The 15091-nt window shown below is 40.3% G+C and overlaps 1 protein-coding gene across 1 annotated transcript; it reads left to right on the top strand.

Annotated features, from left to right (window-relative positions):
- Positions 1 to 2352: 2352 nt before the first annotated feature.
- On the top strand, positions 2353 to 14430 carry LOC105923204 (gastrula zinc finger protein XlCGF52.1). Its single transcript, XM_036131971.1, has 2 exons — positions 2353 to 2482; positions 10576 to 14430. The coding sequence occupies exon 2, from the start codon at positions 10651 to 10653 to the stop codon at positions 11890 to 11892; it is 1242 nt and encodes a 413-aa protein (XP_035987864.1). The 5' UTR covers positions 2353 to 2482; positions 10576 to 10650; the 3' UTR covers positions 11893 to 14430.
- The last annotated feature ends 661 nt before the right edge of the window (positions 14431 to 15091 follow it).

The raw sequence follows: 15091 nt of genomic DNA, 5'->3' as shown, positions 1-15091 counted from the left end.
GCAGCTTTGTTTGCTGCTGGGATGTTACAGTAAACTTGATCTAATGTATTATTGTCTCTGGTCGGGAACTTAATGAAGAACTTAATAAATTTATGGAACTTGGGAGCACAGCCTTTAAATTAACATGGTTAAAGTCTGTTCCAGCTGTCAGTAAAGCTGCTCCAGAGCTAGCTTATCAGTAGCTTTCGACTGGAGGTATCCTGCAATGATTATCACAGAGCTGAGCTCTCCTTCTTCGCTTAACCTGATTCCTGGTTCTCCAACGCAGTAGAGGGGAGCCTCTGTTGTCCGTTGCATATCGGGATGAATAATGTGCGGTTTCGACTGTCGATACAATCTGTGCACTTCGGGGGTTGGATTGTAGTTCAAACAGCTCCTCTCTCTTGTATTGTATTAGAGTTTGGAGTGGTGATAACATGAATAAGAACACAAAAACAAACAAAACTAGAAAAAATTGCATTTCCTGTGAAAATGTAGTGTGAATGAATTAAGCTGAATGAGCAGAATAGCTGAAAGAAAAAGCTGTAAAAGAAAAACTCCGAGCTAAATTGCATTAAAGTTGAAGTTTGCGTAACCTTCTGCTGAAGGTTAAAAGAAAAAGAACAAATTGCATAAAACTAAGGATTAAGTAGCAGCTGAAATACTGTGGGGGCACAAAGAGCTGCTGAAAATGTCTCAAGAACAATAAATAATGTAGTAATATTAGATCAAGTACTACAAACATCATATAAGGATGAGCATAAACAATTAAACGTTCAGGTAAAAGGAGAGAAACTTCAAGCTGTAAGTTGCAGCTAAAATACTGTGGAAGCACAATGTTTTGATGAAGAGTGCTGAAGAAGCAAAAGCTAAGAAACCGTTGTTGCAATTTAAATGATTAGCGAAAACCTTAGAGAATGATCAACATAAAAATGAACTGCAGCTATTGGCTGAAGCTGTATTTTTGCTGGAAAGGGCTGAACAAGAGAAAGTTTAAAACAGTTGTTACAAAAGCAGACTTCTCATCTAATCACCTAAAATAACCCCTTACTGCCAGCATAAACCCCCAAAATAAGCAGAAATGTAAGTTTATGTTCAGATTTAGCAGATGTTAGTGCAGAAGAGTTACAAGCCTGACAGGTTTATGTTTGAGCAGCTCTAAAGTGATCCACATGCACCTCACCTCATTACTTGTGATCATGGCATTCGCTATACGACTATATCTTTTTTAATCTTTTGCATGCTCTAATGTGTGGGGGGGAAAAAAGCATAAATACTGTTGTGCATATGTCAGGTTAATTGTATGCACCCTAAGCCAGTGTCTGCCTCGAAGGGGATTTCATTATGGTAACACATGGTGACAGTAAAGGATTCTTGAATCTTGATTTAGCTGAAAGAAAAAAGTAACAGGAAATGGCAGAACATGCAGGATGGGAATGGAGTTTGAAAACTAATCTTTGGTGCAAAAGGGAAAAAAAGAATAGGCTTATAATGTTAGAAAAGCATTATTCACATATTTGCATGATACTAAATTGACAAATAGAATTTAGTTAGTGAATGTCATGTAGTTACATTCTCTTGTACAGTAGGTAACGATATGCACCTTCAAGTTATTTGCAATTTGCCATTAAAGGAAAATAGGAAGAACAATTATTAAAAATAACAATAAAATATGCCAGGAAAAATGGAATACAGATGGGAAAGGATGGCATTTAGATAAACTACAGAAGGAGGTAACTACAGGCCGATGTGATGTGATGAAAAGACAAGAGGAAGTATGGATGCCAAGACTAAGGACTGGGCACACAAGTCTAAATGGTGGGTTAAAAATGATAGGGAAGCACCCATAAGGGCCATGTGCATATTGTGGAGAAATAGAAAGTGTTGAGCATGTTTTAGTAAAATGTAGATACTACTCAAAGGAAATGAGAAGGGCAATAAAGGTACAAACAACTATGATAAATTTATTAAGTGAGCAAAAGTCAAATAATATAGTTAAAGCGATAGTTATTTAGAAGATACAAAATGAAGTGGGAAAAAAAAATAGAATTAACATTTTATAGTTGGTGGAGCACACCTCAGTCCGGCAGATGGCAATAATACACACCGATTGTAAACCTTCAATAAACAGAAGAAGAAGAAGAAGAAGAAGAAGAAAGGCATTCGGATGAACATTTAGCTTAGACTTAGCTTCTGAGAACTTAAGATTTTGAATCCTTTCCCCGAGCTGCCAACCAGAGACCTGGGTAAGAGACAAAGCTAAAGCCTCCTAGACTCTGACAGCATGTGCAGCTCGTCTTAACCGCTATTTGTCTCCGTTTTAGAAGAAGCGACAGCCTGCGAGGGAGCAGTTAGCATCAGAGCTAACTGAGAAGCTAACGGCCAGAGAAGTTTCCTGTTAGAGGAAAAGGGAAAAAGTGACTTCTCATTGAGAACACTGGACACTTATTGGACTCTGGGCTGTTTGGAGGCTTTTCTCCGAGGAACAAAAGCGAGTCTGACGGTAAGAAGATGAATTTAACAGTAACTGTTGCATTAACTGTCTGAGCTGCAGCAATACGTGAGCGCGTCCGCCATATTGGGCAGGGAAATGGTGACGAATAAACCACTGAAGTAAGCCAAAGAGCGAAGGCAATGCAAATTTATTTGCATAGCACCTTTCAGTACAAAGACGATGCAAAGTGCTTTACATGATTAAAATATAGGAAAATAAAACAGAATAAAAGCAAGTAGGAATATAATGTAGTAACAAAATAAAACATGGAAAAATAGAAACTAAAAGCAAATCTTAAAAACAGTTGGACTACAAAGTTGAACTAATGCGTTCTGGATCAGCTGCAGCGTTCTGATCCACTTTTTAGGCAGACCAGTGAAAACACTGTTGCAGTGATCAGTTCTACTAAAGATAAATGCTTGGATTAGTTTTTCCAGATCCTGCTGAGACATTAGTCCTTTAATCCTGGAAATGAGCTGCTGGTTAAACTGAAATAAAGGCAATTTGGAGTTTGTAATTTATGAACACATATGGCTTGGCGGTTAGAGATTCAATGTTAAGTATTTTTGTATATATTTAATTATCTTACCTTTAAAAAAAAATCTTTGTACTTAAAGTTGTTAAATATGAGTCACATTTGGAGAGTGCAATTTTCCGTTACTGTATCACCAAAGATGTTTCTGGACAGACTGGAGGCAAAACCGTCAGCATTTCCACTGTAGGCTACTTGATGTTCAGTCGAGTCATTGAACTGCTTCCTCAGTTAATGTGTGGTGACTTGGGGGGTAAAATACATTGTTTTAGGCTCTGAGGGGTACCCTGGTTTGGTTATGTTGTCTCTATGGCTAGATGTGTCACAATAACAAATTTTGCTTAGATGATAATGTTTTCTAAAAATCATTGTGATAAATCCTATTACTGTCATTTGGAGACCTTTTTCAACTAATATGATAATGGCATAATAACGCAAGTATATCCTCTCGACTTAGTGGCTCAGACAAACTAAGCGGTGGTGTCATTTGATTTAAATCCAAAAAGAATTTCCACCTTCAATTTGATTTCTTTTCAAACTAGCATTTTCCTGGCCCCCCCCCTTACGAGGCTCTCATGTTAACTTTGAGCATTTGCCTACATGGGTTTCCCCCACCGCATGAAAAGCCTGGCCGGCAGGCTTTTCTTGCCTCCTGCCAGGCTGAGCGTCGTTTGTTTCATTTAAAAGCCTCGATCTTTGAGAACAACACAAAATGGTCAATAAAGTTCCCGTCTGGAAGAAAACCTCCTGGTCGACTAACCCAACCCGCTAGCTGTTATTAGCCTGACACACTTTATGGCACTCGGTTAAGAGACCCACCGGACAACTACTGTCATGATTTCCTGTGGGAAACCCTCACAAGATTTACTCTCTCTTACACCGAGGAAACGAGAAAGCAGTGGTGAGTAGACACCAATCCACCGTACTGAAACATTTTTAGTATCCCATCTCAGACAGAGGAGACAGAAACACAAATACAAACACAAGGGGAAATAAGCTTCCATGCATATGCAAAATATCACAGTTATTTTAATTAATCATGTGATTAAAATTTCTTGTGCAGTTTATTGATTATTGTGACAGGCCTATCTAAAGTTAATGTTAGTGTTGGCTCCATAAACATATCTACCTTGCCTGCAATATAAATTGTCAAACAGATGGCAATCCATCTAGTACCGCTCCAGCTTCAACTGTTTGTGTCAGAACCAAAAACGGTTTGGGCTAATCATGTTTAGAGCTGCAAAAAAGTCAACGTTACAGCCGATGTTGATTGTGGAAATTGCTGACACAAAAAGTCTTGCATCGATCCGGTGTTTAAAAAAATATAAACAGTGTTGTGGTCTCAATATTTCATTGGTAGTTTAAATCACATGCAGTTCACTGAGGCTGCAGCAGAGGGCAGTATAGCCGATATATACCGGGGTGCAGACTCTTATGATTCTACTGCAGCAATTCAATCTGATGATATCTAACAAAGCAATGTTTATACTCGCTGCATTGAACAGGGCGCGAGGGTGCGCGTGCCATAAGTGACGCAGTCCTGCTGTCCCCACCCCTTGAGCACGGGCCAGATGAGCTGCCGTGGCGTGAGGTCATGCAGTTCCGAATTTTTGTAACTTGGAGGGATTCAAAGTAGCTCTCACCGAAGTTTGCCTGTACTGACATCAAATGGCCTATAAGTTTCATAATAATAATAATAATAATAATAATAATAATAATAATAATGATGATAATAATAATAACTAGAAACGTTCAACTTCTGAAGAAGTTGAAGAAGGCGCCCGCCTGGTGGTGCGTATAACTGAAGTAATTTAATTGTTACTTGTAAAAAAAAAAAAAAAGGAAAAATTTGGGGGCCCCCCCATTGCACCGGTGGGCCCAAGAGGCCCCTTAGTACGCCTATGGCTTTGACCGGCCCTGGCTGGCTTTCTGCAGGACGGAAAACTCCCAACAACTGCAGCTTACTCGCTCAATTTGGGCAGGGTTTGGAGTTGTTGTCGGTCTGAGGTGATTTGCGAAAAATCTATAAGTCCTACACCAATGAGGGTTACATTTCCTGAATCCAGACAAGAAGACCTACATTTTGATGTATAACTTGTGTACGTAGAGTGAAAATTGAGCGAGTAGGCTGAAGTTGTTTGTTGTTTTCTGGATAATTTTGACTTTGGGGTTGTTGCCGGTCTGAGGTGATTTGCGAACAATCTATTTTTTTAACCTGGACACGAACATTTATCACAGGATCAGCCCGATCCAAATAAACTGAATCGTTTAACACACTTACCATAACACAGCAGCTCCCCATCACTGTTTATGACAACGAACTTCCACTTCTTTTTCTGTTTTTAAAAGTGGTGCGCCCTTCTTCTTCGTGTTTTAATGGGTGCTGACCACATCCAAAAGGATCATTACCGCCCGTCTAGTGGTGCGCTCTGTTCCTCATCTTTATATTATCAGCAGCGCAACCAGCTACCGTAACACCTGTTTCTGCGCGCAACAGGTCTACCGTAGAAACAGTCTACGCGCAACATTTTCTTCTTGGTAAAATCGGGGACATTTCCGGGGACAGTTTTATCCGGGGACAGTGCCCGGAAATCGGGGACGTCTGGTCACCCTAGTAAAGATAGCCAGTGTGGTGTTAGCTTTAGCCTAGCACGCACCCCCCTCCGCGGTTACGCCGACTTTGTTTACGTTCCGGTCGCCGGCTGAGTTGCACTTCCGCCCGGCCGGGAGAAGTCGGCAGGATCCAGTGTTCTGGAGATCTCTAGGATGACGGGAATATCGGTGATAAATGTATCACTGTTATAGGTCCGAAGGTCCAGAACCTCATGTGTGCTATTGCGCAACAACGCGGTACAGTTTTGGAAGAAAAAGTCCGGTGAAAAATAGATAAAAAAAACTTCTAAATAACAAGTGCTGGAAAGATGCTGCACCGATCAGCCAGATACGAGGGTCGGCAGCTGTTTATGACGCAATGTGCGTGATGTGTAGGATTTGTTTTTCATCAAAACCTAACGTTCAGGAAAACTTTGTCGTTTTTTGATGTGAGACGCTGCAGAGCTGAAAAGTCCATATTGCGCCTGCTAATGAGCAGTAGTTCTTGCTGTTGCAATTTTTCATTATTCATTCATTTATATCAGTTGTTCAAATTATTTATTTGTTACTTGTAAAAAAAAAAAAATAATAATATTGGGTACCCCCAGCGGGTTGCGAACCTGCGGTGCACCAGCCCAACACCTAAACCACTGTACCAAACACCAGTGCCATGCAGAACTCTGCATTATGGAGAGATCAACTGTCTCTAGGAAGTGGTTTTGAGAAGTGGTTTTTGGTTAATTTTGTCACCACTGTAACTTTAAATGGCGTCAAGTACAAATAGCACACTTCGCGGTGTCGAGACACACGTTTTGATATATAGTTTGTGGGGGTACAGCCTACGGTTCGGGCTGTATTAACGGTGAGGGAAGAATAAAAAGGAATTTTAAAGAGACCCTTATTAGGTGCATAGTATAAGGCCTCCGCCATGCATTTTCAATGCATAGGCGGGCGCCTAATAATAAAGATTTCTTCCTCTCTTCTGCACTTTCCTTTCACTTTAAGAATGTCATTTTTGCCAGGATTATAAAAAAATACTATTTAAATATTCCCACTGGGGCAACAAAATTTTTTCACTATACATTCCTCTCCCTGCTATAATTTAGCAAATACTTTTATATGCTACATTATCCTTGATGAATGTTATACATCCCCCACCTTGTTTCTCAAGACGATGTACTCTAACTGCACTGGCTGCACAGTGGCGCAGTGGGTAGCACTGGTGCCTTGCAGCAAGAAGATTCTGGGTTCAAATCCAACCCTGGGTCTTTCTGCATGGAGTTTGCATGTTCTCCCTGTGCATGCGTGGGTTCTCTCCGGGCACTCCGGCTTCCTCCCACAGTCCAAAAACATGACTGTTAGGTTAATTGGCCTCTCCAAATTACCCCTCGGCGTGAGTGTTGCATGAATGGTTGTTCGTCTCTGTGTGTCCCTGCGACAGACTGGCGAACTGTCCAGGATGTACCCCGCCTCTCGCCCAGTGAACGCTGGAGATAGGCACCAGCAACCCCCGCGACCCCATGAGGGATTAAGTGGGTCAGAAAATGGATGGATGGAATTCAAGTTCAGCAACAACTTTCTTAAACTCTTGCCCATTGGCAATTCAACTTTTGGTATTCCATTGAAGGATATGAAATACCATACAGATGCTAATCACCTTGAGACATTCCATCTTGTTTAGAGGGGTTCAACATTACATGGATCATTTGAGCTGTATCTCTTTAGCTGCCCCTACAATTTTCTTAATTTGATCACTTTTCTTCTTTTGTTGGTTCTGAGTGGTTCTGAACTACTGTTGAAGGCAACGCCTTTGCTACTTGTATATTCCCATTTTCACTTATTCATTTGACCTCCTGTGCTGCTTCAGTTTTAACAGTCTCACTGTTCTTCACACGTTTGACTGCCTTAACATATGATACCTGATTTGCTATTTTATATTTCTGTTGTACAGGACAACCTCCAAAAGCAGCACTATGATTACCTCCACAGTTACAGCATCTTACTTTTGCATCCTGACCACATTTTCCATTGCCATGGTCCCCTCGGCATCTTGCACATCTTTGTCTTCCTTTGAAATTCTTTGCTGTGTGACCCATTCTTCGACACTTGAAACATCTAATTGGTGCCGGTATAAACTCTCTCACCTCATAGCAAAGATAACCTGTTTTAACTCTCTTAGGCACAACAATTACAAAATCAAGAAGAACTGACAGGCTGTCTGTTTTAACTGGAGCCTTTTATTTTTTTTAGTCACGTCAATCACCTGACCATCATGGATTGAGCTCCCAGAACAATTATCTTTTCTTTTTCTACTTACATCCTGCCACAACATATCATCTTCACTATCTCCATCCATATTAATGATAATTACTGTCACGGTACAGTTGTTGCTTATTCCACCAGCCACCAAACTTTTCTGATCGCAATACCGCCACGTCGTGTTCTCACTTCCTGCCCGAGTCCAACTGGAAACTCCCAGCCCCTCTGAAGTGTGACGTTAACAGTTTCTTCTCTTTTTACTGTCTGCTTGTTATGCTGAGTGCAGCCCCCTGTGTTTTTTTGCAAATACTACAACTGTGTCAATTATAAACGTCTACAGTGCCTCTATGGTCTCTCGCATGATGCACACATACTGCCACGACAACCCAACGTGCGAGTATAAACCCAACCTGCTAGACAAATTGTCACAGCATTTGTGCGTTCACCAACACAAGAATCCATCTTGTTCTGATCCGGCTTCAATCGTTTGTGTCCAAACCAAAAACGGAGGGTTTCCTCTATGTGTAAATGATTGTGGCGCACCACAAAACAAAATAAAAGCCGCCACACCTTCAGATTTAGTTTGGTAACTAAATATATAGCTAGTTAGTTAACTTGATGCTAACTATATATTTAGCTACATAACTTGCTGCAAACTAAATATTTAGCTCGGATCTAAATATTTAGCTAATATGCAAAGTCCCTTGCATATTAGTCAATAAAAATAGACTACCCAAATAAAAGCTGGGTCTTACAATCTACATAAACTCCTGCTGCTGCCTGTCATGACTGAATTGTTTCAATTGTTTCTCATAACTTCATTCGTTATCGATCCTTTTCCTATCCATTTCTCCAACATTGTAACCGCTATTGTGCTATTACACACTTTAAGTTATTTAATGTTTAATAAATACCTTTGTATGTTAGGTATTGTCCGGTGAATATCAGCCCAAACAGCTGATATCAGGACAATAGTGAAAAGGAATGATTCGAGCACTGGCGTTCTTTTAACAGCAAACTCTGCACACATGTGGAATAAAGGAGTGACAACTTCTCTTCAAGTTCAAGAATTTATTAACAGAAATAAAATTAACATCACTATAACATCACTATATAATGCTGTTTATCTGAATTAAACATGTATTTCAATCAACAAATTCTCTCTACTAGGCTAGTGAAACTTAAGGTAAAATGAAGGGGGTTAAGGTAAAAAGAAGCTAAGGAACTATTTACACAAAAGAAACAAAAAGACAAAATAAAGTGGCTGATCACCATCATCAGAATGATTCAGTGAACTCTGGTCCACTGCAGATCTGAGTTAAAGAACCAAAGTTAATCTTAAGGAATGTGAATTGAGGTTACATTAGTTTAAGTAATTTAAAACATCATTTGGTATGAGTTTCAACCCATTCACAATGCAAACCCTGAATTACACAAAACATTATTTGATAAAGTAAGATTTTAAAGAATGATTTGTTCAGTAAAATCAGTAACCTTTAGGACACATAATTTTATTTTAATAATTACTCTGGGTAGCTAGGAGTCGCTGTAGGGGTTGGCCACTAAATGGGTTAATCCTGATGTTATACAAAACACCATTAAATCAACATCAATGTTCCATGTTAATGCGGTAATAATGCGCATAGCACTATCGAACTATGATGGAGCAAAGTGAAAATAAACCTTATGTTTGAAACAAAACCAATGATATCCCGGGAGAACAAATGTTACCCTGAAGCTAATACCATTATGCTAGCGGGAGCTATGCCTCTTAGCTCAGTCAAGCTTTAAAAACAGTGAAAACCCTTTAAGTAAATCATTCTAAACTTTCCCTGTTTATTTCTCTGCCAAACGTCTCTTGTTTCTCGTTGTGCCGATGGGCATCTGGCTGCCAGTGAATTATTTCAAGGGAGCAAGCGGCTAGCTCGAAAAGTCGCTGTTAGGAGGCTGCTCTGGTCCTTCATGTGGGTCTCATGCCTGTGAATGGGGGGTCTCAGCATGGGAAGTCTGCACTCCGGCTGGATAGTGGCTTGGCTCCCAGTTCAGCTTTCTCCTGCACAGCTTAGACAGACTGCCACTGATGTCAGTTTCACAGAAGGCAGACTTTACTCAACTTGGTCGTCCCTGCAGATGCTTGTGAGCCTTTGAGCCCCATGTGGCCCGCATTTGTGGCTGGTCTCTCCAGCGTGGGCTCTCTCCTTCAGGGTCCACAGGCAAAGAGGAAGATGAGTCTGGTCTAGATTGGCTTCATAGCAACGGCACTCTGCTGAAGAGGCAGTTCCTTGGTGCCTAGAAAAGCCTTACATTTCTTTGCTTACAACTCAGTCTTATTTTTCCTCATGGCTTGATTGCACAACACCACAAACAGGATGAGTCGTTTTAACGGCAATAAAGACAATTACTCATGGATCTACAGTAGGGAACCGGCACTTGGAATCACATGGTAAAGCCAGCAAGCATTAATTGTCTCCTAAAGATTAGCTACACGCATTCATGGTGCATTAGGGTAAGAGAGCAGTATGGGTGGCCTTGCAGGCCACATTAAAAAGCAAGTTTAGTTGTGTGGATTGCTTTTTATCAGAGTTTCAATTAAGGGTGTTGATGGAGAGGTATTGAGGTTGTCTGGGTTTGAATGAAAGTTACTTTACTTTACAAATCTAATAACACTCTTCTGTTTTTCACTCCTCAGACATTTCACAGCATCTTGTTCTCCTGGAAGGTTCTTGCTGATCAATCTGCCAGTAGCCAAGAGAGGAACTTCATTATTAACCTGAAGGAACCAAACACCAAAGACATGAAAGAGGAAGAACCAGAACCTCAAGGAATTAAAAAACAACAGCTTGGACTGTGTATCTTTCCAGATGAAAAGCAACTTATTAAGCAGGAGACGGATGCTTTTGTAGGGTTTTCTGCTTGTGACAAACAATTTCAAGTTGAACCAGAACTGCAACAGATGAACATGACAATGGAGGAACCAGAACTTGTACAGATTAAAGAGGAACATGGGGATCTCTGGAGTAATGAGGATGAGGAGCAGTTTGTAGTGAAGCAGGAGGCTGGCACCTTTAAGGTGACTCCTCTGGATTTAAAACATGACACAAATGAACCAGAAGAGAAAATGAACCAACTTCTCAATGCAGACTCCCCTGAAGGTGAGAAGCAGCATCAGCAGGATAATAATCAAGAAGAGTCAGGATCAAACACAGATAAAGAGCTTAAGCGTAAAAAGAGACGACAGAAAACCAAAGATCACAGTGATGGTTCAAAACTAAAAAGACATAAAACCAATAAACCTTGTGAAGTATGTGGTAAATGTTTCACCAAGTGTAGATGTTTGCCTAATTACATGAGAGGAAATACAGGGGAGAAATCTTTCCTGTGCGTGGTTTGTGGAAAAGGTTTCCCCAGTCAAAGTCATTTAATTATCCACATGAGAGTCCACACAGGGGAGAAGCCTTATTCCTGTCCAACTTGTGCAAAAGGGTTTTCTCGTAAAGACAACCTGGTTAAGCACATCAGAATTCATACGGGCGAAAAGCCATACACTTGTGAAATATGTGATAAATCTTTCAGCGATGGTGGTCATCTGGGTCGTCACCTGAAAACGCACACAGGTGAGAAGCCTTTTTCCTGTCCAACTTGTGCAAAAGCATTTTCCCAGAAAGGTAACCTGAGTATGCACATAAAAACTCATACGGGCGAGAAGCTCTTCGCATGTCAGAGCTGTGAAAAACTGTTCACCCACCAACGTAATTTGATTGTTCATATCAGAACCCACACAGGTGAGAAGCCACATTCCTGTAAAGTCTGTGAAAAGGCTTTCATTAGAAGTGGTGACTTGGAGGTTCACATTAGAACTCACACCGGTGAGAAACCTTATTCTTGTAAAGTCTGTGAAAAGTCCTTCATTAAAGGTAGTAATTTGGCCGTTCACATGAGAACTCACACAGGTGAGAAACCTTATCATTGTAAAGTGTGTGATAAATCTTTTACTTCCTGTAGTAGTAGGATTAAACATATGAGAACTCACAGGTGAGAAGCTGTGTGCTTATAGTGTGTGATGAGTCTTTTAGAAACAGTTGTCATCTGGCTGATCACACATGTGAACGCACAGGCGAGAAACCTTTCCCGCGCCTGTGACTAAAGTTTCTCCAAGCAAAGCAGTCTACACTGCGTTCACACTCCAGGGAAATGCCCATATATGACCCGCATCCGTTTGTTTCATAGCAGTGTGAATGGCTCAATTCCAATCTTTTCACCCCCCCATAAATCTGATTTGTGCCACTCCCATTTGTGGTACTAATTCTGATATGTATCAGATATTTTTCAAAGCATCTGCAGTCTGAACGGTCATGCTGCATTTTATCCATCATTCCTTGCTCTCACTACACATCCACACACAGTAGTAGCAGTTTGCGCTCCATAAAAGACCGTTGTTAATACCTGTGCTGCTCTGTTCTTACCTTACTTCTTGCTATAATGTGTTCTTAATATTCTTGGCTCTCATTGCTAGACAGCTTTCTAATAAAGAGAGACCCACCGGTATCTGCAGGGTTTTTTTCTCCAAGTTTTTTTTTTTTAACAAACCTTTATTGAGCACTTTTAGAAACAATTACATTCACCATTACTTCCGTTAATAGTGTGTTGCTGTGCGACGTCTGTTCTCTGCGCATGTGGTCGCTTTGCGGTCTTGAACCGTTTAGACAAAAGTCTGATGACGGCGAAATTTATTAGTAGTATGAACGGCCACCCCAAAAAAAAGGTCAGTTTAATCCTTAAATCACAAGTTTTAACCCGTGTTTATTCATGGATTAAATGTGCCATCTACTAAAAAATTATAGACTTGATGTGGTAGTGAATCATTAGAATGAGATGGGTTTGGGTGATAATTTAAATTTGCCATTCCTCTATTGTTCATCTGGATAAATGATCAGGCTCTTGTGAGGTTCAAATATAAAATGATCTACTAATTTTTGACTTAATTTTTTAGTTTTATGGTTTATCTGTAAAGTCTCTATTAATAGATGTCATAGTGAACTTATGCCCATATTCACAAGGATTCCTAAGATTAAAAGTAGTTCTTAGTGACGTCATTTTAGGGAAAATCTTAAAATTTCAAGAATTCTAAGATTTTTCATGTAATTTTACCTCGGTAAATTAAAGGTTATCCACAAAGTGTCATATGCCTGAAGTGGAAAAAAGTTGAACAGTGAGGAGGACTTTTAGCAAGCCTAAGGCTGTGTTAAGCAGAGAAGATGGTGGAAACAGAGAGCTGTTGGGTAGGTACGAATTTCTTCCTAGGATAGGAGCTCTCTGAGAGACTCTGAGGGTCTTTGTGAATATGGGCACTGGGTCTACTCTTTCTCCACCTGTGTTAAGCTTTTGACACTCCCTTTTTCACTTCTAACTGCTGGAGCACTTCTCCATGGAGATCTTTTCTTCCCAGAAACAACCTTCACTTTAATTGGAGCAATGTAGACAATGATGTCTGAAACTTTAAATTGAAAGTTATCTACTAGTTCATCTACTGATTTCTCAGGGGGAGTGGTGGCCTATTGGTTAGAGCAGCACACTTGCACCCTGGGGATTGAACTGGGTGCTTGCAACCGTCATCGGAGACTGCCACAAAGGGTCCCTGAGCAAGGCCCATTGCTCCCAGGGTGCCACTCAGTGTAGGCAGTCCATTGCACGCTGAGGGATGGGTTAAACACAGAGGCAAAGTTCCTTTGTCTCGGCATCGTCCTTAAAAACGCGTTTTCTTATGATGTCCCTTTAACTAGATGAGTCATTGGAAATGAAGCTTTCAAAGTTAACAGAAAAATGATCAGATGGGGCAACATCAGTTACATTGACTTTGGAAATGTATAGCCCCTTAGTGATGATTAAGTCTAAAATATGTCCTTGTTTGTGTGTTGGCTGTTGGACATTTTAAGAAGTTGATGTTATCTTCTGCTTATGTTATTAGTCTTTTTTGCATGGCCTCTAATGCTTTTAAATTATATCCAATTTCTCTGTTATGTTTATTTCCTTACTATAGCATTTTTAATGTTTTAGATGTTTATGTATTTGGTACAGCACTTTGGTCCGTTTTGTAATTTAAAGTGCTTTATAAATAAAGTTGGATTGTTGAGTTAAACCAAAGTTTCTATGTGTGTCACATAGTTCTTTTGCACCTCTGTATTCGGTCTGCCACAATAATTAAACAGTCATAATCAACATATATCACAGATGGGAGGTCACAAAGATCATTTTAAAAGTTAGAGTTTGACTTAGGAGGCCTGTAAACGTTCAGAAACATAGTTTGTACCAGGCTCTTTACCTGGAGAGTCAATTTTTCCTACAACCACCTTTTTACATGTTGGGGAATCACTAAATAATGTTGCCACTCCTCCACCTTTCCTTTGATGTCTGCTCTCACAAAGAAAATTGTAGTTTGGAGGAGTCGACTTCATTAGAATAGCTGCTTCATTAAGTTCATGTAACCATGTTTTTGTTAAAAACAACATCAAGATTATTATCAGTAATGAAGTTATTGATTAAAAGGGACTTTCCTGACAGACATCTAATGTTTAACAAAGCCAGTTTATATGATTTAGTGGTTAATGTTCTCTCTGACTGGTTGCATCTGACAGTTTATGGCTTTTAAGTACGAATGTTTCTCCCTGTTATATTTTTTGTGTTCGTTCTGCCACGTATAATCACAGATATCTTACAGCTATCTCCCATCAGGGGCCCAAGGTTGAGTAAAACAATTTACGGTTTTGAGTAGGCTATATATAATAATATAATATAATATGATATAATAATATAGGTTTGATGAAAAGCTTACCTGGAAAATACATGTTCAGAAAATAATTGACGTTATGAGGTGTCTGGTTGGGAGTGAGTGGGGAGCTTAGCAGAAAGCGTTAAGGTCAATATGTTGAGTCATTCCACTGAATGGGTGGAATGAATCGCTATGTAGATTCTGCCGGCCCTGCCGTCTCTCTCTCTCTGCAGGTGATTGCAGTTGGCTGGTGTGCGTGGTGCGCACCTCGCCTCGTTATCACCGTGGCTGAGAGCATTTAGGCAGTGAGCTGAGAGTATTTAGGCAGTGAGCTGACAGCTGGAGGACGCCAGAGTGTTAACCTTGTGTGGTACACCTCAGTTGGCCACTGTCTCCTGACAGCTTCACGTTTCCTACGTTAATCCTCTTCCTCCTGTGTCTCTCAGGTTAGGGTCAGGCTCTGACTTCC

This window comes from Fundulus heteroclitus, unplaced genomic scaffold, assembly GCF_011125445.2.
Source record: "Fundulus heteroclitus isolate FHET01 unplaced genomic scaffold, MU-UCD_Fhet_4.1 scaffold_46, whole genome shotgun sequence".
Taxonomy (NCBI): Eukaryota; Metazoa; Chordata; class Actinopteri; order Cyprinodontiformes; family Fundulidae; genus Fundulus; species Fundulus heteroclitus.
This window is presented reverse-complemented; position numbering and strand designations above follow the sequence as displayed.

Bases quoted from the DNA above. Each gene is read 5' to 3' on its own strand.
- LOC105923204 (XM_036131971.1), top strand. From the start codon at position 10,651: ATGAAAGAGGAAGAACCAGAACCTCAAGGAATTAAAAAACAACAGCTT.